Raw genomic sequence first — 25434 nt, forward strand, 5'->3', positions numbered from 1 at the left:
GAGCTCTTTCAAATCCTGAAAGATGATGCTGTGAAAGTGCTGCATTCAATATGCCAGCAAATTTGGAAAACTCAGCAGTGGCCACAGGACTGGAAAAGGTCAGTTTTCATTCCAATCCCAAAGAAGGACAATGCCAAAGAATGTTCAAACTACCACACAATTACACTCATCTCACATGCTAGCAGAGTAATGCTCAAAATTCTCCAAGCCAGGCTTCAACAGTACATGAATTGTGAACTTCCAGATGTTCAAGCTGGTTTTAGAAAAGGCAGAGGAACCAGAGATCAAATTGCCAACATCTGCTGCATCATAGAAAAAGCAACAGAATTCCAGAAAAACATCTATTTCTGCTTTATTAATTACACCAAAGCCTTTGACTGTGTAGATCACAACAAACTGTGGAAAATTCTTCAAGAGATGGGAATACCAGACCACCTGACCTGCCTCCTGAGAAATCTGTATGCAGGTCAAGAAGCAACAGTTAGAACTGGATATGGAACAAAAGACTGGTTCCAAATTGGAAAAGGAGTACGATGTTGTCACCCTGCTTATTTAACTTCTATGCAGAGTACATCATGTGAAATGCCAGGCTGGATGAAGCACAAGCTGGAATCAACATTGCCGGGAGAAATATCAAGAAGCTCAGATACGCAGATGACACTACCCTTATGGCATAAAGCAAAGAAGAACTAAAGAGCCTTCTGATGAAAGTGAAAGAGGAGAGTGAAATAGTTGGCTTAAAACTCAACATTCAGAAAACTAAGATCATGGCATCCAGTCCCATCACTTCATGGGGAAACAATGGAAACAGTGAGAGACTTTATTTTCTTGGGCTCCAAAATCACTGCAGATGGTGACTGCAGCCATGAAATTAAAAGATGCTTCCTCCTTGGAAGAAAAGCTATGACCAACCTAGACAGCATATTAAAAAGCAGAGACATCACTTTGCCAACAAAGCTCTGTCTAGTCAAAGCTATGGTTTTTCCAGTAGTCATGTACAGATGTGAGAGTTGAACCATAAAGAAGGCTAAATGCCAAAGAACTGATGCTTTCAAACTATGGTACTGGTGCTGGAGAAAAGTCTTGAAAGTCCCTTGAATTGCAAGGAGATCAAACCAGTCAATCCTAAAGGAAATCAGTCCTGACTATTCATTATAAGGACTGATGCTGAAACTGAAACTCCAATACTTTGGTCACCTGATGTGAAGAACTGACTCATTGGAAAAGACCCTGATTCCGGGAAAGACTTGAAGGCAGGAGGAGAAGGGGATGACAGAGGATGAGATGGTTGGATGGCATCATTGACTCGATGGACATGAGTTTGAGCAGGCTCTGGGAGTTGGTGATGGACAAGGAAGCCTGGCATGCTGCAGTCCATGGGGTCACAAAGAGTTGGACACGACTTAGAGACTCAACTGAACTGAAATGAGATAATAACAGCTCAGATCAGCATAGGACTGAAGGAAGTAGCGTGAAGGAGGACCGAGGGAGGGCAGACAAGATTTACTGATGAGTCATTGTGGAGTTAGGTACAATCCTAAGGCATTTGATTGGGCAACCAGAAATGGTGGTACCATTAACTGAGACAGGGGAAGACTGGAAGAAGCTAGTTTGCATGAGAAAGAAATAATCCAGTTTTGAACATATGCTCATGAGGCATCCAAGTGGGAATACTGAGTAGGCAGCTGAATAAATGAATTCAAGGGAGAGATAGAAATGTGGGAGTCATAAGCATATAGATGATATTTAAAGACATAAAAATGGGTGAGATCAAGGGAGAAAACACAGATGGAGAAGTGGCTCAACATCAAGACTGGGGAGATGCAAAGGAACCAGCCTAAAATGCTGATGAAGAGGGGGCACAGAGGTAGGAGAAACAGGAGAGTAATGATCTGGAAGCCACGGGCAGACTATTAGAGAGTTACTGAACCCCAGCCAGTGTCCTCTGATCATAATGACATCTCAACAAGCTGGAAAGACACCTCTAAAAAGTATAAGACAATGGGAACTATACTCAATTTTTTGTAATAACCTATAAGGAACGCAATCTAAAAATGGATATAAATATATGTACATAAATTGAATCACTATGCTGTACACCTGAAACCAACATGACATTGAAAATCAATTATACTTCAATTTAAAAATAAAGAAAAGTATAAGATAATGAAACCCTAAAAATCATATGGGTGAATAATTATAATTCTGAGAAGAAAAGAAATTAAAGTAAGAAATATTGAAAGCATAAAACGACAGTTTTGCCTCCTTGCCCAAAAGTAGAGTGTCTGTACAAAACCTTTCATAAACCAAAATGGCATAAGGCAAAGAAGTAATTACCTGAAGACATATCTCGCTAACAAATACACAAAATAAATCAAGATAAAGCATAGATGCTCACAAAGCTCCAAGCTGTGACACCTTGGTGCTGAGCAGAGTGCAGTTCCTGGAGAATGAGCTTGGCGTTGCCACTCTCACTGTGTGGGGTGCACACTGCCTCTATATGACTTGTTGCAAAACAAAATCCTGGATGCCACTTCTATTTTTCCCCTTTTTTTTCTTCCCATACAAGAGAAAATCCGCTTCAGATTTCTCTTTGTTAGTAAAACAGGTACTGCTGTAGGTTTTTCATAAAAGTGAAATGGTATAAAGTGAACTTTGCAAAGCAAGGGATACCTGTACCATGACTCTGATATTATATGCATTTGAATGTTTATGAGAATTTGGTTAGCTTTGTCATTGGAGTTTAAAATGTGAATTTTAAATATGAGTTTAAATGTGAGTTTAAATATGGCTTTAATTTTAAGTAAAAATCTTAGTAAGTTTATAAGAGTACTAGGATATTTAAGAGAACTTGAGATTTACCCTATTTATGAGTTTTATTTATGATTTTTATAAGAATATATAAGAAGGTAGGAAAATTTATTAAGACAATTGAGGTATTTAAAGAAATAGGATCCATTAAGTTTATAATTTAAATTTGCAAATGGAACAAAAACATTAAATTATTATTAAAAATATGCTAGAGCTAGAATAAGATTAAAAATTTAGAGTAAGATAGTCTTATTTAGAATAAACAATCTAATAAATAATCTCATTTAGAATAAAATTTATAAACTAAGCTTAAATACTCAAGGAAAACTAGAATTTTAGATTAGTAACTTTAAAAAATAAATATTAATTTTTAAAATCAAAGTAAACATTCACTTTACTGACAAAAGTCCACATAGTCAAAAGTATGGTTTTTCCAGTATTCATGTACAGATGCAAGAGTTGGATCATAGAGAAGGCTGAGTGCTGAAAAATGGATGTTTTTGAACTGTGGTACTGGAGAAGACTCTTGAGAGTCCCTTGGACTGTAAGGAAATCAAACTAGTCAATTCTAAAGGAAATCAACCCTGACTATTCATTGGAAGGACTGTTGAAGGTGAAACTTCAATAATTTGGCCACCTGATACAAACAGCCGACTCATTAGAAAGACCCTGGTGATGGGAAAGATTGAAGCCGGAAGAGAAGGGGGCGACAGATGATGAGACGGTTAGCATCACTGACTCAATGGACATGAATTTGAGCAAATTCCAGGAGACAGTGGAGGACAGAAGAATGTGGTGTGCTACAGTCCATGAGGGTGCAGAGTCGGACATGACTTAGCAACTGAATGACAACAACAAACATTCAAACATTTCAAATATTCAAACAACAACATTCAAATTTTCTGTTTAAATAATGCCTTTGAAGTCACAAAAGCTCACACTTATCAGTATTGAGCCACATCCTCATATATATCCTAGGCTTCAGTCATATTAAATACATAATTTTGCAAATGTGGGTACCTACCATATGTCAAGCTGGTGGCTCAGAGGTTAAAGCGTCTGCCTGGAATGCAGGAGACCAGAGTTCGATCCCTGGGTCGGGAAGATCCCCTGGAGAAGGAAAATGGTAACCCGCTCCAGTACTCTTGCCTGGAGAATCCCATGGAGGGAAGAGCCTGGTAGGCTACAGTCCATGGGGTCGCCAAGAGTCGGACACGACTGGGCGACTTCACTTTCACTTTCACCATATGTCAAGCAGTACCACAAAAAGTAAGGATTAAAAAGATAAGTACACCATCTTGTCATCAAGGAGTCAGTTTGGTAAAAAGAAACTTGTAGAGCAAGATTCTACAAATTGCAATAGTCACTCAGCCAAATGTCCTTGCTCAGTTTCTCACCAAAGACTTCTCCTATAAAAAGGCCATCATAGCCACGTCATTGAGAAAGCTGAACTCATCATGCTCTCTCTTGCCTTCATGCTTTTATCATTCTACTGTTTGAAATGTTAGATTGAAACTTAGTCTTGTCTGGGAGATAGAGCTCCATAGCACTACATTTTCTCCCAGTTGCCTCAGACAATTCAGTGGGTAGTTTTGAGAATGACTATCAGGATAACTGGTGCAATGGAGGTGAAGGGATGGGACGGAGAAGCTACTGAGTTCAATTTGGGGCAGCTTGAGTGTGTGGTGCTTATCAGGGATCCTAGCAGAGCTATTCAACAAACACCTGAAAAATAGGATTAGAATCCTAGGAAGAGGTTAAGCTGAAAATAAAAGAATTGATAGTGGTTAAATCATGGGAAGAGATGAAATCATTCACAGTGAATATATAAAGGGAAAAGAGAAAATGGACTAGGAAGAAGCCCTTAAAAACATCAGCACTGGGACTTTCCTGGTGGTCCAGTGGCTAAGATGCCACACTCCCAACGCAGAGGGCCTGGGTTCAATCCCTGGTCAGGAAACTAGATCCCACATGCCGCAACTATGACCCAGTGCAGCCAAATAAACAAAAAATCAGCACTTAAGAAGGAAACAAGACCATAAAAGGTGCTGATAAGCAGTCAGAAATGCAGGGAACTGGTGAGTGTGTACTTGAAGCCAACAGAAGAGAGGAGGAAAGGAGGAAAATTAATTCATGTAGTCAAAAAATATTCATATTTATTGAATATCAGCTATTGTTTTAGGTGCTTAGGAATATTTCACCAAACAAAACAGATAATAACTTGCCCTTGTGGAGTTTTCATTCTAGTCAAGAGAGACAGACAACCTGACTTCCCTAGTAGTCCAGTGGTTAAGAGCTTGCCTGCCAATGTAGGGGACATGGGTTCGATTCATGGTCATGGAAGATTCTATGTGCCAGGGGGCAAGTAAGCCTATGTGCCACAGCTACTGAGCCTGCACTCTATAGAGTCCGAGAGCCTCAACCACTGAACCTTCACACCACAACTGCTGAAGCCCACATGCTCTAGACCCCAAGTGCCACAGCTACTGAAGCCTGAGAGCCCCAGAGCCTATGCTATACAACACGTGAAGCCAGTGCAACGAGAAGCCCACACACCGAAACTAGAGAGTAGCCTCCACTGGGCTGAAGACTAAGGAGAAAGGGTCATGGATGGTGCAGGGACTGACCCCAGGTAGGAAAAGGGTCGCCTTAACCTATGAAGGTAAGGGAACGTAAAGAGATAAGGGTGCAGTGTAGTAGGCAAGTGTCCAGGTAGTCCATGTTCAAAGTTGAAGTTTCTACCTTGCCTATGGATGGCAATAAGAGTCCCCCCACCCAAGAATAGACTATCTTGGTTTGAGGAGGATGAAGGTTTGGCAGAACTCTGTGCCTCACTAGAGGCACACAGACGTGCAGCAGAGAAGCAGTGGTAGTATGACTGAGATCACATGGCTGCATAGTATCCTCAGGATGAAGGGTAACTGGCCTGGGAGCTGAAACGTGTGGGTGGTGGAGGCACAAGTAAGCAGTGTGTAAGATGGAGGTGGACACAAAGCAGAGGCTTCAAGGGACATGGAGTTGAGGGGCAGGTAGACTGGGGGCTAGAGCATGAGGCAGCTAGAAGGATGGAGCCTGTGGCAAGAGTAAGCTTGCATCTCAGAGGAGGGAAAGGTCTGGAAAGTAGATCCAGGAAAAGAGCTGAAGTGGAAGAAGAAGACCATGGGATTAAGGTCCATGCATTCCTTTCTGGGAGGTTGTCTAGGATGACAGCAGGTTGAGGATGGAGAGAAGACCTGGGCCAGTGCCAAAGCCCAGGGGAATGAGGGTAACAGCCAACCGTAGGGGTTAGGTGGGCAGACGTAAAGTGGGGCTGGGAAGGGACTGAGGGACCACCTTAGGGTGTGAGGCATAGGGAACGTGGGTCCTGGGGACTGAGAATTCAGAGGCATAAGAATTGCAGGGACCTGGGGCCCTGTTTGTGGTCTGAGGGTCTTGCCCACTAAGAAGAGCTTTAATGGAATCTGGGACCTTGCTGGAGTGAGAAATGTGAGAGGATGAGAGAGGTACTTGGATCAGAGATTTTCTGTGTGGTGTGTGTGTGTGTGTGTGTGTGTGTGTGTGTGTGGTGGTGTGAACAGCATGGGAATAGAATGTGTGAGTGATGCTCTGGGCGGTGGTCCTGGGGAGTCTGGGACCACGCCTGGTGTGCAGATGAGAGGGAATTCGAGCTGTGTGGGAATTCGAGCTGTGTGATATGAGTCCAGGCGTGGGGTAATGGGTGAGCGGCTCACGCGTATGGAATTCAGGGTGTGCAACGTGAGGATCTGCAGGAGGTGCGGGTGAGCGGCGGGCCTAGGTGAGGAGACCTCGGAGAGGGGCCGGCTGCGAGGGTCGAGGAGACGGGGTGAAGAGACCCAGGGTGAGGAGACATGGGTGAGGAGACCCTGTGAGGGGCCGGATGTGAGGGGTGAGAAGACAGGGTGAAGAGACCCAGGGTGAGGAGACACGGGTGAGGAGACTCAGGATGAGGAGACTCAGGATGAGGAGACTCAGGATGAGGTGACCCAGGGTGAGAAGACCGGGGTGAGGAACTGGTAGTTGCCACACCTTCAGTCTGGCGTCAGACGGTGAGCACCGCGTGGGATGCCGTGGCTTGGGGGTTGGGGCACCAAGGGAGAGTACAGGACCCCCAGGCGGGCCGGCCTTTCTCACCCTCACTTGCCTGTGCTCGGGTCCTGTTCAGCTACCCGCCTCTGACGCCTGAGGCATGAGGCCTCTCCTCAGAGTGACGCCCCTCCCCTTTCCGTTACCAGACCTGCCCCCGGAGCTGACCTCTAGCTTTCATTGGCTGTCTCCTGGAGTGGAAGGGGCGGGGCTACGAGCTCATGCCTATGCGTGCCTGAGGCGGGTCCCAAGTCCCGGCCTTGAGGTCTCATTGGCTGCTCTCCTGGAGTGGAACGGGCGGGGCTACGAGCTCATGCCTACGCGCGCCTGAGGCCTGTCCTAAGTCCTGGCCTTGAGGTCTCATAGGCCGGTCGCTGAGGGCGGAAGGGGAGGGGCTGCCCTGGCTGGTTGCTCAAGTGGGTACATCTCAAACGAGCGGCGTGCATGGATTGAGGGGTGGCTGAGGTTGAGGCACGGCAAAGCTCAGATGAGAAGGGGACACCCCCATTCTGATGGGAATGTTTCCCCCCTTGCTCCTGATTGTAAATCTGAGGACGCTGGGCAGTCTGCTTGACCACTGTGTCTCCAGTATACAGGAGGCATTTGGCACGGCAAGTGCTAGTAACCACTGTTGGGTGAGTAGTGAATGCGCAAATATTTTTTCTCACAGCTACCATGCACTGCCAACATTGTTACAACTGCCGCACAGAAGAGGGTGCTGAGGCTCAAGGAGATGAGGCAGGGGCCCAGCTCAGGCCCCATCTGGGAGGTGTGGGCACCGGTTCCAGCCACGGTCTGCCAGGTACCCTGGCCTCCAGGCAGTAAAGCACAGATCACCAAGCAAGGCCAAGTGAGAGTGCTACTCAACTCCAGAGAGGCTGTACATAAAGCTCTGGTCAAGAGGAGGCTAAAGAGATCACTGTGGCCCCTATAAGTCAGTCCAAGGACATAGAGTTACCTTAGGAGGGTGGTAAGCTTAAGAGTGGCAAGGTGAAGGGGTCTCTCTGGCTGCTGGAGGGAGAGTAGAAATGGAGCAGCTGTTGCTGTTGGGGTGCATGATGATGGAGGTAGGCACAGGGGAGGGGGTGGTCATGGTGGAGGGAAGTACAGAGTCAGAGCCATTTAGAAGATTGACTTGACAAGGCTTGGTGATGTGGGAGAGAGAAGGCATGGATGAGGAGCTGCAGACGGACACCACCGGCTCAGATGGGGAGGAGCGGCAGAGAAGGCAGTTTAGGAGGTTGTTAACTTCAGTCTTGAATACGTTGAACTCTGCGATCTCAGACAAACCTGCGACCCACTCTCAGGGATTCTGATCCTTAGCAGAGTAGGAAATACATCTAGAGTTGAGCCAGACAGTTCTGGGCACAGAGTAAGGACATGTCTCTTTCTTGAGTCCTCTGTCTGGGCCACATCCCCTTTCCAGGCTGCCAGGTTCCTGCCCCTTCTTAACCTGGTTCTCTGGCTGTTCCTTCCTACCTGTGAGCCACTTGCACACTTCCAATCACTCCACCATTTCCTGAGACTTTCTAGAGCTGATTTCTGTTATAGCATCCCAGAAAAACATGGATCAGGAATAACTGAGGGGTAATGAAGACAGCTTCAGGGAAGGAGTTTACCAGGCTGAGAAAGGGGACAGGATTCCAGACAGGAGGTTCAGTAAAGGCAAAGGTGTGGATTTGCCTGCCTCCTTAAGAAATGAAGAGTGAAGTTGGGGTTCAGGGTTCTTGTGGGGGAGTGTAAGAGACTAGAAATCAGTTGATCTGAAATGTGAGGGCCTGGAAGTGGAGGTGGGTGTCTGAAACACCCTGTAAAGACCATGCCAAGAAGGATGGACTCCCAGGGAGTCCAGAGCCATCTATCTGCCCATGCACTTGTGCATCTGAAACTGGCTAACTGTTCAGCAAATGCTTTCTTTATAGTCTGGGCACACAGCTAGACTACATTTCCCAGCCTCCGTTGCAGTGTGAGTCCTGGCCAGCGGGATATGGGGAGAAATGCTCTGTATCACTACCAGGCCAAGTCCATAAAAGCCTCCTACGAGTGAGCCCTCTTTCTCTCTCCTCCATGGACCTGAGGGATGTTGATTTCCAAGGCAACTAGAGAGCTACCTGAGGAAAGCAGGACCTCTAACAGCCCATTTTTGAATGATGGTATGGAGCAGAGTCTGCTTATCAGCCAACTGAATAAAAGGTAAACTTCAGTTGGGCTAAGCCATTGAGATTTCCGGCTTTGTGTGCTATGGCTGCCAGCCTTAGCTAATGGTGCAGATCCATACATCTGTGGGTTCCCAATACAGACTTGCATCCGGTGGGTAATTATCGGGAAGTTTACACCTGGTTTAGCACTGTGGTTTCTTCTCTTATTTCAACCAAGAACAGATGAGATAAAAGAACTTTGACTGAATTTAACCTGAATTAAAAGCCAGCTTGTTCTCCCAGGGCTGGGCAAGCTGATGTCTCCCAGAGGCCAACCAAATCCAGACCGTTTCCCAGGGTAGATCATGCAGGCACCTGAGAGGCAAAGGTCTGTGAAAGCACTTTTGGAAGCCCAAGAAAGCTCTGAAACGGAGTGCACCTTTTTGTGAGCATAGCTGTATTTTTATGAGCTTCTCATAAGACTCAGAAGAGGCTCTGTGTACATGCATGGCCGGGTCCCTTTGCTGTTCACCCAAAACTATCATGGTTTTGTTTGTTAACTGGTTACACTGCCGCTGCTGCTAAGTCACATCAGCCGTGTCTGACTCTGTGCGACCCCAGAGACGGCAGCCCGCCAGGCTCCCCCATCCCTGGGATTCTCCAGGCAAGAACGCTGGAGTGGGCTGCCGTTTCCTTCTCCAATGCAGGAAAGTGAAAAGTGAGAGTGAAGTCGCTCAGTCGTGTCTGACTCTTAGCGACCCCATGGACTTCAGCCCAATACAAAATTAGAAGTGAAAAAAAAAAAAAAAAAAAAAGAGCTTAGGACTCTTCGTCCTGGGAATCATCTCATGCTCTCAGGGTTCTGACAAGCTTCAAAGCTATTATCAGGAGCCTAACTCTCCTTTCTTTCAATTTATATTTTCAAGATTTTTAGGCATTTTCACAAACGTTTCTTACAGTCATGCCAGATTCAAACACTTAAAAATTTTAATCACCCAATCACCCAAATAAAATGTGAACCACCCTTGCCAGCTCCCTAGTCTCTTGGCTTTCCATCCCTTAGTTAAGCCCCATAGTTTCTCCCAACCCCACCGTCACCTGGAGCAGCGCTTGCTTGCCCTATGCTCACTGTGCCCTCAGTTCAGCGCAGTCGCTCAGCCGTGTCCCACTCTCTGCGACCCCATGGACTGCAGCGCGCCAGGCGTCCCTGTCCATCACCAGCTCCCAGAGCTTGCTCAAACTCATGTCCACTGAGTCGGTGATGCCATCCAACCATCTCATCCTCTGTCGTCCCCTTCTCCTCCCCTCTTCAATCTTTACCAGCATCAGGGTCTTTTCTCATGAGTCAGTTCTCATCAGGTGGCCAGAGTATTGTGCCCTACTTTGTTCTAATATTATTCTGGTTAGCCAGAGTGATCCCATTAAAATTTACAACCGATTATATCATCCTCTGCTCAAACCCCAGTGGCCTCCCACATCATGACAAGAAGCCAGAGCCTGGCCTGCCCCTCCCCTGACTTAACGCCAGCCACAGGCCTCAGGGACAGTTCCTCTACCCCAGCAGGCTCCTCCCACCATGAAGCATTGACTCTTGCCGCCCTCTTGGCCTGAAATACTCTGCCCTCAGGTATATACATGGATTGCACCCTTCTCTCCTGCTGGTTTGAGTCAAATGGCCCCACTCGGGAAGGCCTGGCTCTGCCACTCTGTCTGAAATTGCCACCCATCCCTTCCTTGTTCCTTCCCCTCACTTATTTTTCTCCTTAGCACTGATTACCATCTGACTTACTATGTAATTTGCTCATTCTTCTTGGTTATTGCCTTTCTCCCTCACTAGACTCTGAAGCCCCACAGGGAGGGATTGTTTTTGCCAGTTCCGCTCACTACTGTGTCCCAGTGCTTAGCACACTGAGTGCTCAGTAAGTTCTTGCTAAATGGATTACTCAAAAGCCTCCTGGTGTCCCTGCCAGCCACTTCGTCCCCGGATCCGTGCCTGCCTCACCAAGTGGTGACATCCTCGTGGGCACGCGGTGCCTTGTTCACCATGGAATCTCCCACACAGAGCCAAGTAGACGGCGGCTGCTCGGTAGACACTGGCTAATAGGAGAAGGCCGAGGACTGTGTCTAATGCACATTTGGTTCTCAGCACCTAGCAGAGCAATGGGATCTAGATTTGTTCAGCCTCGCGGCAGTGGTCACTGAGTACCCACTTATACTTTCACATTAATTTTTTTGTTTACTGGTGATATTATTTTAATAAAAAGCTGGACTGAAGGAAGGAGTGCCTGCTGCTCCAGATCATCCTGTGACCTCTCACAGACACGACCACCTGGCACCCAGACTCAGGCCTGGGACTGCAGCTCCTCCTGTGCCAAGGCTTGCACAGAGCTGTGCTCCTGCCCAGGGAGGTGCAGAGGGCATGTCGGTGCAGAGGAGGCAGGTGGGCCCTAGCTCCAGCAGACAAACAGTGGCACCAGGGAACAGGTAGAGGTTCTGAAGCAAGAATTTATTCCAAGTGCGTATGTGGCTGTGGACAGCAGAGACCCGTATTTAAAGCAGGTCAGAAGCCTCTCACAGTCTCCAGCCCTAGCCCTTCCCTGGCCACCCCACTGGCCTGAGCTAGAGCAAGGGAAGGGCCTCCTAGTCCCCCACCCCCCAAAAAACCCATAGGTACTTAAGGGCTAAAGCAGAACCATACAGCCTTATTTTTATTAGCATCTAGCAAGAAAAAAAAATCAAGATTCCCTCCAGCCCTGCCTCTGCCACCTGAGCCCTCAGGGAGCAGTGTCCGCTGGGGAGCACTTGTTTCCGGAGATGTTCTTGGAGCCTAGGCACCTATGCGCTGCCACCCCCGTGCCTGAAGGCTGACCACAGGCCCCCTCCTCCACTCTGTGGGGACAGAAGGGCAGCTGGCATCTCTCCAGCCCTTAGCCATCAGCCTTGGGAACTTGGAAAAGATTGGCGATGTCTAGCAGAGCTTGGCGGATCTGGTTCCCAAAGCGCTGGGCATTCTGTGGAAGTTAAGAGTTCAGACCAACCTCCAGGTGAGCCCCCGCCCCCTGGCCACAGGAGCAAGGGTCCTTCCCGACGCGCCCTGGGCCGACCCTCCTCAGGCGGAGTAGCAGCAGGGCAGACTCACCGTCTCTGAGCTGGAGAACTTGCTGGAGACATGGAAGAAGATGGTGTTCTCACCTGCGATCATGTAGGAAACACCGTAGCCATCATCTGCCACCTGAGGCAGCGTGGAGGGTAAAGAAGCAGAGGTGAGCTGACCTTGCAGATCTGAAAGCCAAGCTGATGTTATCCTTGCTCTGCCCACAAGGTTCACAGGAAGGGGCCCACCCCCAGGAAACCGTGGGAAAACAGGGTTGCAGACCCCACCAAGGGACCCACGGCCTTGCGTCCCCTCAGGAGGCTCAAGAGCACCGCCTCTCTCCACGGCGTCGCCAGTTCCCTGACCAGCTAGCCTGTGTGAATCTCAGTGGGAGAGCTGGACTCTCTGTAAGCCCCCTTCAGAGGGCGCATCAGCTTCAGGCAGGGTCACTCCAGCAGGGGTGAGCTCCCATCCGCTTTCCTCCCAACAGGTCTATAGGTACCCATTCTGTTCCCATGCCAGGCAGGTCCAGGCCTGTGCTCTTGCCTCTGGTCTGACCCCCTTGAGTCCCTGTACTCTCCAAAGACACGCCCGTCCCCTGGTCCCGCCCACCTGCCCACCTTCAAGGGCACTTACAGGGCCAAAGCCACCGCCAGCACCCAGGTGTTTGGGGTACTTGTTTGGGTCGAACATACGGATCTGGAATTGAGCGATCTGGCTAGTGGAGAGGCGCCAGGGTTCTGAGAGCACCTGCGACAGGGAGGCCTGCAGTCAGACGCTCTGCACACCCGCGGACAGGCAGTGCCTGCGGCGTCCTGGCTGAGGACGCAGAAGGGACGGACGCAGGGCCTTCCTGCCCGCGGCCCTGGTCCCCGGGGTCTGTTCTCACCGTCACAGCATCTGCACAGAACCCTCCGTCACAGGACCTGCCTGTCCTGCCCCTGCCTCTACCCGCACCCCGAGCTGTTGCTCCACATCCCACACCGCGGCCTCAGTGGCTGTCTGGGCACTGAAGGCTCCCTCCGCCCGGACCCCCGTCCCCGAGCCTCTGCACTCCCCTCATGGGCGCTGCCGCCCCGACACGTCACGCTGGTCCGTCCATCCCCCCTCACGCCGACACCCACTCGACGAGGGGAAGGCTGCTGCTCGCGGCCAGTCCGCAGGCCTGGGAGGGGCGTGGGGCAGGCAGAGCCACCAGGAGCGGGCCTGCGGACAGACACGCCCGTCCACACTGACCTCAGCCAGGAAAGGGGACTCGACTCCCAGGTACTTGGAGACCACGTAAAGGCAGAAGAGGTGCCTGTCGATGCCCGCCCCTGTCATGGCCAGGCGGTACATGTTCTGGTGCTTCTCAGCAGCCTTCCGGAACAGACGCCGGAGGTCTTCGTTCTGGGGGCAGAAACAGGGCCGTGAAGAGTGGGTCTGGCCCCGAACCCACAGAGGCCGAGCGGTCGCCTCAGCACGAGGCCGCGGGGGCTTACCGGGTGGCGCCCCTGCACCATGGCCTGAACAAATGCTGTGGACTCACGGGTGCAGGAGCGCACGGTCTCTGTCCGGCCCTCGCGGAACATTCTAGTCATCGAGGCTTCGTAGGTCAGGCAGAACTTGCCCTTGTCCTGGGGAACACAGAAGGTGAACCTTGGGGTGGGCCCGGGTGCCGCCCCGCCCGCTTGGCGGCCCGGGGCTCCTACCCGGAAGTGCGCCAGCTGCAGGGCGATCTGCACGAAGGCGTCAGGGCTGGTCCGGCACTTCTTGATGAGGCCTTTGCCAAAGGGCAGGAACTGGAAGCAGTACAGCTCCACGTCGTCCGCCAGAGCCTTGGCCACCTGGTAGGAACTCTCGATGACAGCCTGGCACTGCCAAGACACGGAGAGGTCAGCTGGGGGCAGAGCTCTCCGGCAGGACTCCAGGGTCATGTCCAGAAGGCCTGAGGGTTAGTAACGGAGGAAGGCAAGGCTGGGCAGGCCTCGATGTCCTCAGGAGGAGACGCCACAGACAGGCTGGGGGCGTCAGCGCAGAGGCGGGGCTGGGCTCTGCGGGGGAGCGGGCACTGACAGGTGCTTCCCAGACATGAGCTCACACCTCACGTTTTTCTCCAGCCCCCAGACGGTCCTGGGGTCTCTGTTCTCCCTGGAGTCGGTCTGGACCATAAGAGACACTCGGACCTTCCCCCTGAGAGTGGGGCTGGGACAAAGGGGAGGCCTGCAGGGCATCTCAGGCCCTTGCCACTCTCACACAGCCACCCCTGCCCCTTCTCGGCCCACACACCTGCTCAGGAATGTCCCACTGGAGTCGCTGAGGCGGGGGCAGCACAGGGTTGGGTTTGCCCAGACAGTGCCCCGTCTCTGTGTAGCCCAGATGGAAGGAGTCGGTGCCCAGGACAAACTGCAGGGGAAGGCCGGGCTGAGAGGCTGTCCTTGCCCTGCCACCCCACCCCAGGCCTGCGCTGCAGGGCCCCTCCCGGAGCCTGTTACCTCCCAGAGATGCCCTATGATAGGGGCGTCTGCCCACGCATGCTCTGTGTTGAGCCCCAGTTGGCCATTCTTGAAAGAGATGAGTGTGAAGGACTTGTCGAACCACCTGCAGTGGGAGGAGAAGGGCGTTGGGGGAGGCGGGGGGAGCTCCGGGGCCCGCGTGCAGGGGGGCCGGGGCGTGGCACCTGTTGTAGCAGTTGCCGTGCAACAGGGCCTTGCCGTAGAGGCTGAGGCTGGCCTCGTCCTCTGGGTCGTAGTGGTGAGACTCCTCGTCCAGAGCCACAAAAAACGCAGCACGCTCGATGGCATCCAGGGCAGCCTTGTTCTTGCCAGAGCTGAAGAAGGCCTGGCGTGCCTGCGCCCACTCCACTCTGAGGGCACAAGGGCAGAGTGAGCGGGGCCCCCTGCAGGATGAGAGCCCTGCCCAGGACCTGTGTCTGCAGCCTCTGCACACCCCCATCCAGCCAGCAGCAGTTAGAGGTCACAGCAGCGACTCCCTGTTGCTGCCACCGGTGTTCCTGACGACGGCAGGTCCTGGTCAACACCGGGCACACTGGGCCTACGTCCCTCCGTCAGGCCTCCTGCCTGAGTTCCAGGGTGGCACGTGGGACTGAACGCCTCTCCTCCTGGTGCCCCAGCGTGGGCCCCAATACCTTCCCCCTGCAGTGAGGGCTGCCAGCCTCTCCTCCCCGGGCTGGGGTGGGGAGGGGTCGTCCAGGATTCTCTGGAACTGCATCTCCAGGTCCCGAGGCTTGAGCAGGCGGGAGCCCTCGTAGAGCCACAGCTTGAAGAAGCGGCCCTTGTGGTAGACGGCCACGTGCCTGCTGTCCGGGAGGTGCTGGAGCATGTCTGTGGCAGAGGCCAGGGTGGACTCAGGCAGAAGCAGGGCCCCCGCCCCACACGCCTCCCCGAAGGCCCCCAGCCCCACACCAGGCGGCCACGAGGACCTCCGCCTGGCCTGCCTTCCGCCAACCTTTGGGCATCGAGCAGAGCTTCCCCGTCTCTCACTTAATGCCAACCACAGTCCCATGAGGCATTTCACAGAAAAGGAACCTGAAGCTCTAGGAAATCACAGGCTGTGCTGGAGCCAGAAATGCAGGCGCCGCTCGGGTGGCCCTGGGCAAGCCCGCCCTCCTGCTCTACAGGCCCCTCAAGGCAGGAGCCCCGTTAGGCTCCCTCCTGCTCTGGTGCAGGAGACTCTTCCCGTGCGCCGGGAGCTCTGCAGGGCGGGGCTCCGTCCTGGCCTCTCAGGGCCCCAGCAGTAGCATCGTGCCTGTGAACAGTAGGTGTCTACTATCGGCCACAAGCTGATTATCTTCCGCAGTGTCACGGCCCTAAGATGCTGAGGGTGCCCAGGGAGCACCAGGCAGCAGGCACTGGCGCGGTGGGCCCACGGCTGGCAGGGAGGGGCCTCCACCCATGCCCCCGCACGGGCGCCCGGGTGCGACCCCGTACCTGTGTGCTTCCCCGGGATGCGAGTGGTGTTGAACATCCTCTCCATCTGGTAGGAGCACATGGGCACAAGGCCCAGTGCCATCACCTGGGAGGAAGGCCCAGCACGGCTCAGATGGCGGCCCCTCTTCCGGTCACGCCCGCACCCCCAACACAACTCACAGGCTTGATCTCTTCACGGTCCAGTTTACGGCGATACGTGATCATGGCATGGACAGCATTTCCCAGGCGGGCAGCCTGCACGTCTGTGTTCTTGACAAGCACGAGGTCCTGCAGGGAGACAGCAGAGCCTGCAGGGAGGCCGTGGCGCGTGTGCACAGGGGGCCCTCTGTCTGGGGTGTCTCGGCCCCTTTCCCCAGTCCATCCTGCACACTCTCTGAGGCCAAGTACCAGAGGTGAAACGCATGACTGGTCATGTCACCCCCTGCCCTGGCTTCCACCTGAGCTTCTTTTCCAAACCCCTTGGAGCTGTTGATATTTTATTTATTTTTCTTGGAGGAAGAGCTTCTGCCACCACAGAACAGCTTAAGACCTCTGGCCTAGACAAGCTGCACATAGGTTTCTAGAAAGATAGCTTTGTGGAGGAGGGGCATGGCAGCACCCTACTTGAAATGTGCTTTGGAAGAAGGAGAGGAGAAGGCGAGCAGGTCTGTGGCTGGGCGGCACCCCCGGTGGGTTGTGCAGCCTTGGCCTGGGAGCAGGAAGAGGGCCGCTCCCATGGGGTAGGGACCGGCAGGTTAGGGACCTGAGCCCTAAGAGCAGCGACTCTGGGTCTGCTTGAGACGCACTTAAGGAAGTTCCCTGCTGTCAGGACAGCTGGGAAGTCAAGGCTGGAAAGCCAGTGGGAGAGCAAGGAAGGAAGTGACAGAGCCCGAGCTGGGCAGGGCAGTGGGCAGAGGAGCCCGGGGGACAGCATCAGGCTGCGGGGTCGGCTCGGCTCTCCGGATCCCTAGTATTTCCATCACCTGTAAGCAGCCTCCTGACGGCTGTTGTAGGACATGCACCCCCATCTTCCCTCTGCTTCAGGCCTCACTCCAGAACCTCCACTTGCTCATGGAAACTACCACCGCGGCTCTGAGCTGTCCTCCAGGTTCTGCCCCGAGGCGAGAGTGGGGACACAGTGAACACAGAGCTCTTACCATGACGTAGTAGTTGCTGTTGACCATGAGGGGGTTCCTGCCCCGCAGGTAGACGTACTCCTCCCACCAGTCGCTCACCTGGGGGTGGATGGGAGGTTAAAGTCGGGCCAGAGGGTGGGGTGTGAGCAGCCAGCACACAGGCCGGGTGAGGGTAAGCCTAGCAGGTAGAACTCACGTAGTTGGTTGCCCACCAGGACTTGAGTACCAGGTACTTCTGCAGTCTGGGGGCAGTCTTCTCCTCGAACTCCTTGGCCAGCGTCTCCATGCGATAATATTGCTCATCATCCAACAAGTGTTCCACGGATTCCAGGTACTGTCCAGGCAAGTCAGCATCAGTGTGAGGGCCAGGCAGCAGGAGCCGCCTGTGTCCTGACCTTCCTCCAAGCCCAGCCTCACGGCTCCCTCTCAGGCTGACTCTTTGCAGGTGGCAGTCTCATGTCTGAGTGAGTTCTTTGAGTCCAGCCTGCCCTGCACCCAGGCCCTCACCCGATGAACTGTGGCTGGCACGCTGGGCACCGGCAGCTTGGGCAGAGAGGTCTGGAAGCTGTAGAGCATGGGCCGTCGGCCAGACAGAAGGCGGACGCAGACCTGAGGATGCAGAGTGGAGAATGTTGAGGGGGAGGCTGTAGGAAAGAGCAGAAAGTAGCAAACGCTGGAGGGGCTGCCCCAGCCCCTCGGAACCGGGACCCATCCCGCCGGGCACCAGGGCCCTGCCTGGTTGTCCCCTCCAGCTCAGAACCCAAAGTGAGGCCCCGCGGTCTCAAACCAGATGCCTGAACCCCTCCACCGGCTCCCACTCACAGCCCAGACTCTGGTCAAGTGGCTGGTCTGGCCGTGCATCTCAAACATCCAACCGTGGTAGGAAAGAAGCAGTTTCAGGGTTTGGCGAAAGAAGAAGATGCCCATCACCCAGACGCCCGTGGAGAAGACGGCCATGCTGAGGAGCGTCCGGGTGTATGGGGTCCGGTAGGGACGTCTGTCAGAGAAGAGGAGAGGCCTGCAGCGGCTCCACTGGATGCCACCTGCAGGGAAATTCTGATTCTGCAGCCCTGATGTACATAAAGCCATCTGGGGTAGGCACCAGAGGCGGAGAAACTTCCTGGATACACTCACAACTGAGCGCCTGAGAGCCTCACACGCGAACTCCCAGAAGCAGGGACCGAGCCGGCGGCCACCTCCAGGGAGGGCTGTGCTGTGGCCTCCAGGGGCTAGTGTCCTGCAGGCCCAGGAGTCCCGGCCGCAGAGCCCACCCGGCCCTCTCTCATGGCCTTGCTTCTTACCCCTCAGGAAGCCATCTCTGGATATAATAGACCAGTCCCATGGAAACGTCCACGTTGTAGTAGGAGGAACCCACTGTTGTCATAGCCACGACCAGCCAGCTGGTGGGGCTGCCAGGGTACACGCCCCTGAGGATGCCATTCTGCGGGCAGAAACAGGCATGCTCACAGAGCAGGAAGGGCTCGGTGAGCGGAGACCTGTGAGGCCTTTGCCCGCTTTCACTCCTCCAAATCCCACACCTGCAGCACCTGACTGCTGTGCCCCAGGACCACCTCCTGCTCCTGTTCCCCCCCACCCCCACACCTTGAACACCCCTCTGGGCTCTGCAGGGCTGGAGCCTGTCACTCAGCAGAGCTGCCAGCCCAGGGAGGGGAGGAGGACCTTGACAACGGGCAGCAGCTGACACCTGGCCTCTGCTTCCCTGGAAGGCTGGATTCTGCACCTGCTGGGAGATAGAGGCCAGGACCGCCTGCGCCCACCTTGATGCGAATCAGGCGTTTCTTCCAGGACCTGACCCCAGACAGATAGATCTGTTTCAGCACCTCCCGACTGAGCTGGAAGTCGACCCCCTCTGGGGTCACAGTGAACTGGAAGGCCACAGCCTGGTGCGCTTCCGCCATCCTGGGGGTTGCTTGGCACCTGGGAGGCGGCAGGAGGGGGCGTGGGCAGGCTCAGCCGCCGAGCCGAGGCTCCGCCCCCCCCTATTGTCCGCGCTTCTGGCCCGCCCCCACCTCCCTCCCTGGGCCAGCCCCGCGTAGTGTCCTGGTTTCCCCCAACCCCTGGCCGCAGGTCGGTCCTTCAGCCTCGCCAACCGCCTCAGAACTTTCGCACAATGGTGCGGTGGTCGGCAAGGGGGTCAAGGCCTTGAAAAGTTCAGCAACCCCGAGGACAGCAAAGGGCGGCCTCGGGGGTGGGGGTGAGTGGCCTCGGAAGCGGAGTAGGGCTGGTTTGGAGTGAGGCGGGGTGTGCGTACCCCTAGCCGTGTCACGTGGGACCTTGGCACCAGCCTCCACCCACCCTTTCCCCCACACCCCCACCCCTACGCGAGCTCAGAGCCCTGGGCCCGGTCGGCGGCCCGAGCTAGCCCGCAACTCCACTCACAGCTAGGGTTTGCTCCTGTTCGATTGTGCGGCCAGTCGCTCTGGCCCGTGTCCGCACGTCCTTCAGGGCAGGCCACCTAAGACCCGCCCTCGCCAGGAACCTGACACCCACTCCCGAATTTGGGTTGAGAACAGATACGGGGCGCAACGACAATCTACCCCCGCCTCACGACGAGAATCAGGAGTGGGGACGCAGAGCGGGTTTCTGCAAGCTGAAGCTCTCTCAAAGGTCTGGGAGCCTGGGGGTGCCCAACGGGGCTCACGTGAGGAGGGCGGCATTTGAACTAAAAATAGCCGAATGTAGGGAAAAGGTCGTCCGGGTGTCAGCTGTGCCTCGTGTTCCCTGAGGGCCAGTGCTGAGGGTGGGGCAGCCCCGCCTCAGGGCCCTCTTTGCAGCCCTGACTCCCCAGTACCCAACCCAAGTCCCCCAGGAATTTATCACATCTAAGCTGCAAGCAGACATGACTTTGCCAACTAAGGTCCGTCAAGGCTATGGTTTTTCCTGTGGTTATGTATGGATGTGAGAGTTGGACTGTGAAGAAGGCTGAGCGCTTAAGAATTGATGCTTTTGAACTGTGGTGTTGGAGAAGACTCTTGAGGGTCGCTTGGACTGCAAGGAGATCCAACCAGTCCATTCTGAAGGAGATCAGCCCTGGGTGTTCTTTGGAGGGAATGATGCTAAAGCTGAAGCTCCAGTACTTTGGCCACCTCATGCAAAGTGTTGACTCACTGGAAAAGACTCTGATGCTGGGAAGGATTGGGGGCAGGAGGAGAAGGGGACGACCGAGGATGAGATGGCTGGATGGCATCACGGACTCGATGGACGTGAGTCTGAGTAAACTCCGGGAGTTGGTGATGGACAGGGAGGCCTGGCGTGCTGCGATTCATGGGGTCGCAAAGAGTCGGACACGACTGAGCGACTGAACTGAACTGAAGCAGCAGCCAGGGATGGGGCGTGCAGACGGCTCCCACTGGCAGAACGGCCCCTGACCAGCGTCAAGCCCAGATCACCCAACAGCTGTACTTCTCAGGAGGGGACCGCGAGGCTCCTTGCAGCGGTCCTTGGTCCATCTGTGTGCAATTCTTGGTGGGTGCTTTCCGCAACACCCAAGGGGGGCGAGGACAGGGCGCGGGGGCGAGGACAGGGCGCGGGGGCGAGGACAGGGCGCGAGGGGCGCAGCGAGTTTATTGTCCTATGGTGCACACGCCAGGGCTTCTGCCCACTTCCCGCGGGGGGAACCTGGGGCCCGGGGGAGATCAGCCTCCTTAACTCCAGTTTCAGTGCGGCTCAGCCCAGCTCCCTAGGGCTTCCCCTGTGCCCCTCCCCCCAAGGTCCTGCCCTGGAGGCTCCAGGAGAAATGCCAGGAGTTGGAGGCGGAGTCAGGATGAGGGGTGCAAGCTGGTCAGCTGGCCCTTCTGCTGGAAGTAGAACTGGAACCGAGACTGCGCATACTCCTAGGCAAAGAATTCCCAGATGGTGCGAATGCTTGGGCCCAGCACCCCCCAGCCCCTCAGTCTGCCCATGGCCACCTGACCACGCACAGATGTCAGAGGGGGCCTGAGGCCCCTGATGCGCTCTCTCCCCGCATCTATCGCACGTACCTGGGTTACTTACCAAGTAACCAAATTCTATAGTGGACATGGATGCCTGAAGAATGGACCAGAGACCCCAAAAGAAATGAGATGCCAGGGCATACCTAAGGGCAAGAGAAGCGTTCAGAGGACACCCGGCGCCGCCTGAGCCCCGCCACCAGGACGGACGCGCCCCAAGGCTCTGACTGCTCCCCGTCGCCCTAAGCCACCCTGTCCTGACTCTTCCCCGTCTCAAACTGTTCTCCACCAGCCTCAGACCTCCCCCTCGCTTCCTGCCGCCACTCTGCACTGACACCTCGCCTGCAGCCCAGCGTCCACCCTTCCTCTGCATCCTGCTCTACCCTGCCACCTGCCTCCCCTCACCGATTAGCTTCCTCCAGCAAATCTGCTTCCAGGTTCCTCTGCTCCTCTTGGGAGATGGCCTCACCTTTCTTCACCTCTGCCAGGTAGTGGCGAATGAAATGGAGCTGAGATCAAGAGACCAGAGTCAGGAAGTGGGACGCCTGGTGAGGATTTCCCAGTGAACACCCTTCCTCACCATTCCTCCCGGACTTTACCCTCCTTCTCCCGTACAGGCCAGGTCCTGCTCCCCCAGCTTCTGGCCCACATACCTGCTGTCCCTCAGTGGGGTAGTTTGCAGGCTGCGCTTTGTAGAAAGGCCACTCCTCGTGGGTGTAATCGTAAACCCACTCACAAAAATGGTTCCCAATGTCAAAGCCCCTGAGGGAATAAGGTGGACACTCAGCCCCAAATACCCTGGGCAGCTAGGATGCAGAGATGAAGGCCTGGTCAGCCTTTCTAGGGCACTGTAGGAACAGGCCCATGGAGGCCATCTGCTCACCCTCACCTGTAGTTATAACTGCTGTACTCGAAGTCCACCAGCATGAGGCTGTCAGTGTTTTTAGGCTCTGAGAGCAGTAAGATGTTCCCTGGAGGAAAGTGGTGAGATTCTGGTCACTCCAGGGCCCTCTGGCCCCCCTCACATGAGGCTGGGAGACTCAGATGCCTTCTCTTACCTTCTTGGATATCATTGTGGCAAAAGACCACTGGTGATGGGGTAGTGTCTAGCAGCTTCCTGTAGGGGAACAGGGGCATGGGTCCTGAGCCAGAGTGACAAAGGAGGGTCAGAAGCATCTTTGTGGGCTAGGCCTTGATTCCAGCCCTCAGCACATCCTGGGGAGGAGCCCACTAGGTGCCCACACCCCACACTCCCTGTGCTCTCTGTCCAGCCCCCTCCCGGACCCCTGCCCCTACCCTGTCCTGTCTGCCCCCACCTGAGGTTGCCCATCTCATCCTTCAAGCTGTACATCTCCAGCAGGTTCATCTGGGGAAGGCCGGTAGGGGGCAGGTCCTGGATCTGCTTTAAGTACCTAAAGCCCAAATAACAGGATACACTCAGTGTACCATCCCTCCCCTCTCCCCTCGGCCAGGCTGTCCTGCCTGTTCTGTCACTGAATGGCTTGTCTGGCAATCTCTGGAAGCCTGTTCTGTAAGAGGTCATGTTAGACAGTGGGACACTGGCTTCACTCTCCTGGAGGGGAGGACAGAGCATCAGATACATTCAGTTGCAGCCCAGAGGAGTGACTGGCAGCTTGGGGCCTCAGTCATGTGCGGGCTCCTGACTCACCGCTCCATGGTCCCGAATAGCCAGTGGGGCTCCTTAGTGAAAGGCATCTCCATGCCGTGGAACTTGGCCATCTTCGTGGCAATGGCTGCAGACAACACTGGATCTCGAAGCTCGTGTGTCTTCAGCGGCCGGCTCTGCACCCAGGAACCTATCAGGGTGGTGAAGGGGCTGGGGCAGGTGGGGGAAGGGTGGGGGAACGGAGGTGGGGTGGAGTCAGGGCTTGGGGAAAATTCCCTACCTGGGGTAAGGGATGTGAAGGCAGACACTGGGAAGGGGGTTGGGGGGGAAGGAAGTGCTTCGGGTAGGTCAGGGCCAGGCTCGTACTGGGATGTACTGTTCCAGCCGGCCCTCTGGAAAGACTCCGTAGAGCTGGGGCCCCAGCGACCGCTCTGCAAGTATGGCGAACATCACACTTTCAAGGACCAAAGAGTCCACGCCCTGAAGGAAGATGGACAGTGAAGGGACCACAGTCACAAAGGGCCAATGGCAAAGGGACGCTAACACACACGAGGGTTGACTTGCTCCTCCCACAACAGCTGGGACTCACAGCCCGGGGGGGGGGCGTGGGGGGCTCCAGAGCGCAGGCATTGGTATCATAATGGACAAAATACTCAACCCCTGAACTTCAGTGTCCTCCACTGCGCAGTGGGGGCCACACCACCTGCCAGACTTGGGCGAGGGGTCCCAGGGCCACGGCGGCCCTCACTCGCCCCTCACCTGCAGGATGGCCCCGTACAGCCGCAGCAGCACCTCCCGGGGCTCCTCGCCAACGCTGGGCAGGTGGTCGGGCAGCGAGCAGCGGAAGAGCAGGTTGCTGAGGCCTCCGCTGCAGACCCACAGCAGGGCGCGCTCAGCCCGCCGTCCGCTCCACAGGCCCGGCGTCCAGCCCCCGCGCCCCGCGCCCCCGGCCCGCCCCCGGCCCAGGAACGCCGAGGGTCCCCAGGGCCCGAGCCCGACCCGGCGCGCGCACAGGAGGGGGTGACCCCTGACCTCCCACCTCACTGGGTCAACCCTCAGCTCCTCCGGCCGCGCCCGGCGCCAGGCCCCGCCCAAGTACTCTCGGCACCACTGGTAGGCGCGGCGCTCGGCGTCTCGTGAGCGCGCCGAGCCACGCCGCCGGCTCGGGGCCGCGTCGGGGCACTTAGCCTGCAGCAAGCTGTCCTTGGTCAGGCAGCCTCCGAGAGGCCCTCCTCCGACCACATCGGTCCCCTCGGCCGCCATGGCTCCGGCGCGGCCGGGCCAACGCCCCGTCGCCGCTGAGGCCCTGCGGGCGCGCTCGGCTCCTTCCGGCCGCGCTCGGCTCCGCTTCCGGCCAGCCTGTGCGGCTCGGGTCGCACTCGGGTTGCCTGGTTCTACTCGGCTCTCGGCGGCCCCGCTCGGCTCTCCAGGAGACAATGGTCCCGGCGCGCGTTCCGACGCTATGCCCCGCCCCTGCTCAGGGCGACGGCCAATGGCCTCTCTCTCCTGGCCCGGCCGCCGAGAGATAGGCCGTTGTTTGGACCGCAACCCGGAAGCAGGAAATGGCGCGGGCCAATCAGAAGCGTTATGAGCGGTCGGGCCCTCGGCGCCTGGCCTGTTACGTGGGCGAATCACGTAGGCCGGTGGCGCGTCCTAGGAGCCGGTCGGACTCTTCAGGGCGGCTACCCGGGAACGCTCCTGTGAGGCAAGGTGGGCCTTCGCCAGGGTCTGGGAGCGCACAGGGCAGCGGGGGCGGCGGCGGCCCCTCGGTGGACACATTTGGCCCCCGGGGCAGTCGGGCAAGGCAGTTCAGTTCAGTCGCTCTGTAGTGTCCGACTCTGCGACCCCATGAACTGTAGCAGTCTATATGATTGCTGATATATGCGTATATATGATATGTATATATGGTTGACATGTATACGTATATGATATATATGATTGAATCTATATGATAGCAGCAGTCTATAAGGCTGGATGCACCCCCGCCCTCCGGAGCGTCTCGACTAGCTGCAGTGGGAGGAGGCAGATAAACACACAAGACAATTACTCCTCGTGAACGGAACTATGAAGGAAACGAGCAGCATGTACTGTGACAGAGAAATGAGGAGGAAAGCCTTATTTTAGACCAGGCAGCGGAGAAGGCGGGAGAAGGCAATGGCACCCACTCCAGTACTGTTGCCTGGAAAATCCTATGGGTGGAGGAGCCTGGTGGGCTGCAGTCCACGGGGTCTGGAAGAGTCCGACAGGACTGAGCGACTTCACTTTCACTTTTCACTTTCATGCCTTGGAGAAGGAAATGGCATCCCACTCCAGTGTTCTTGCCTGGAGAATCCCAGGGACGGGGGAGCCTGGTGGGCTGCCGTCTGTGGGGTCGCACAGAGTTGGACACGACTGAAGCAACTTGGCAGCAGCGGCAGCAGCAGACCAGGTAGTGAGGGCTTTTGTTAAGGCCAGTGCGGTAGCAAAGCCAAGGTCCTATCTGATTTAGTACAGTTGCTCAGTCGTGTCCGGTTCTTTGCAGCCCCATGGACTGCAGCACACCAGGCTTCCTTGTCCGCTACCAACCCCCAAAGCTTGCTCAAACTCATGTCCATCAAGTCAGTGATGGCATCCAACCATCTCATCCTCTGTCCTCCCCTTCATGAGTCTGAGCAAGCTCCAGGAGA

At 55.0% G+C, this 25434-nt stretch overlaps 2 protein-coding genes across 4 annotated transcripts; both read right to left on the reverse strand.

The window, feature by feature from the left end:
- Positions 1 to 11668: 11668 nt before the first annotated feature.
- On the reverse strand, positions 11669 to 19221 carry CPT1B (carnitine palmitoyltransferase 1B). 2 transcript variants are annotated; one of them, XM_068970713.1, is made up of 18 exons: positions 18970 to 19221; positions 18493 to 18632; positions 18014 to 18188; positions 17699 to 17800; positions 17388 to 17525; positions 17213 to 17290; positions 16236 to 16343; positions 16077 to 16161; positions 15275 to 15470; positions 14807 to 14992; positions 14622 to 14727; positions 14416 to 14532; positions 13839 to 14003; positions 13629 to 13763; positions 13384 to 13536; positions 12784 to 12897; positions 12193 to 12285; positions 11669 to 12064 (listed from the first exon to the last, which is right to left on the reverse strand). In XM_068970713.1, the coding sequence occupies exons 1-18, from the start codon at positions 19108 to 19110 to the stop codon at positions 11981 to 11983; spliced, it is 2316 nt and encodes a 771-aa protein (XP_068826814.1). In that variant the 5' UTR covers positions 19111 to 19221; the 3' UTR covers positions 11669 to 11980. The 2 variants fall into 2 exon arrangements, with proteins under 2 accessions (XP_068826814.1, XP_068826815.1); XM_068970714.1 differs by lacking the exon at positions 17699 to 17800.
- Positions 19222 to 20786: 1565 nt separating this feature from the next.
- CHKB (choline kinase beta) lies at positions 20787 to 24058 on the reverse strand. 2 transcript variants are annotated; one of them, XM_068970688.1, is made up of 11 exons: positions 23808 to 24058; positions 23528 to 23636; positions 23135 to 23248; positions 22811 to 22944; positions 22458 to 22553; positions 22200 to 22258; positions 22031 to 22112; positions 21795 to 21903; positions 21547 to 21650; positions 21193 to 21287; positions 20787 to 21045 (listed from the first exon to the last, which is right to left on the reverse strand). In XM_068970688.1, the coding sequence occupies exons 1-11, from the start codon at positions 24029 to 24031 to the stop codon at positions 20879 to 20881; spliced, it is 1293 nt and encodes a 430-aa protein (XP_068826789.1). In that variant the 5' UTR covers positions 24032 to 24058; the 3' UTR covers positions 20787 to 20878. The 2 variants fall into 2 exon arrangements, with proteins under 2 accessions (XP_068826789.1, XP_068826790.1); XM_068970689.1 differs by having other exon boundaries at positions 20834 to 21045; positions 21206 to 21287.
- Positions 24059 to 25434: the final 1376 nt, after the last annotated feature.

This window comes from Capricornis sumatraensis, chromosome 4, assembly GCF_032405125.1.
Source record: "Capricornis sumatraensis isolate serow.1 chromosome 4, serow.2, whole genome shotgun sequence".
NCBI lineage: Eukaryota > Metazoa > Chordata > Mammalia > Artiodactyla > Bovidae > Capricornis > Capricornis sumatraensis.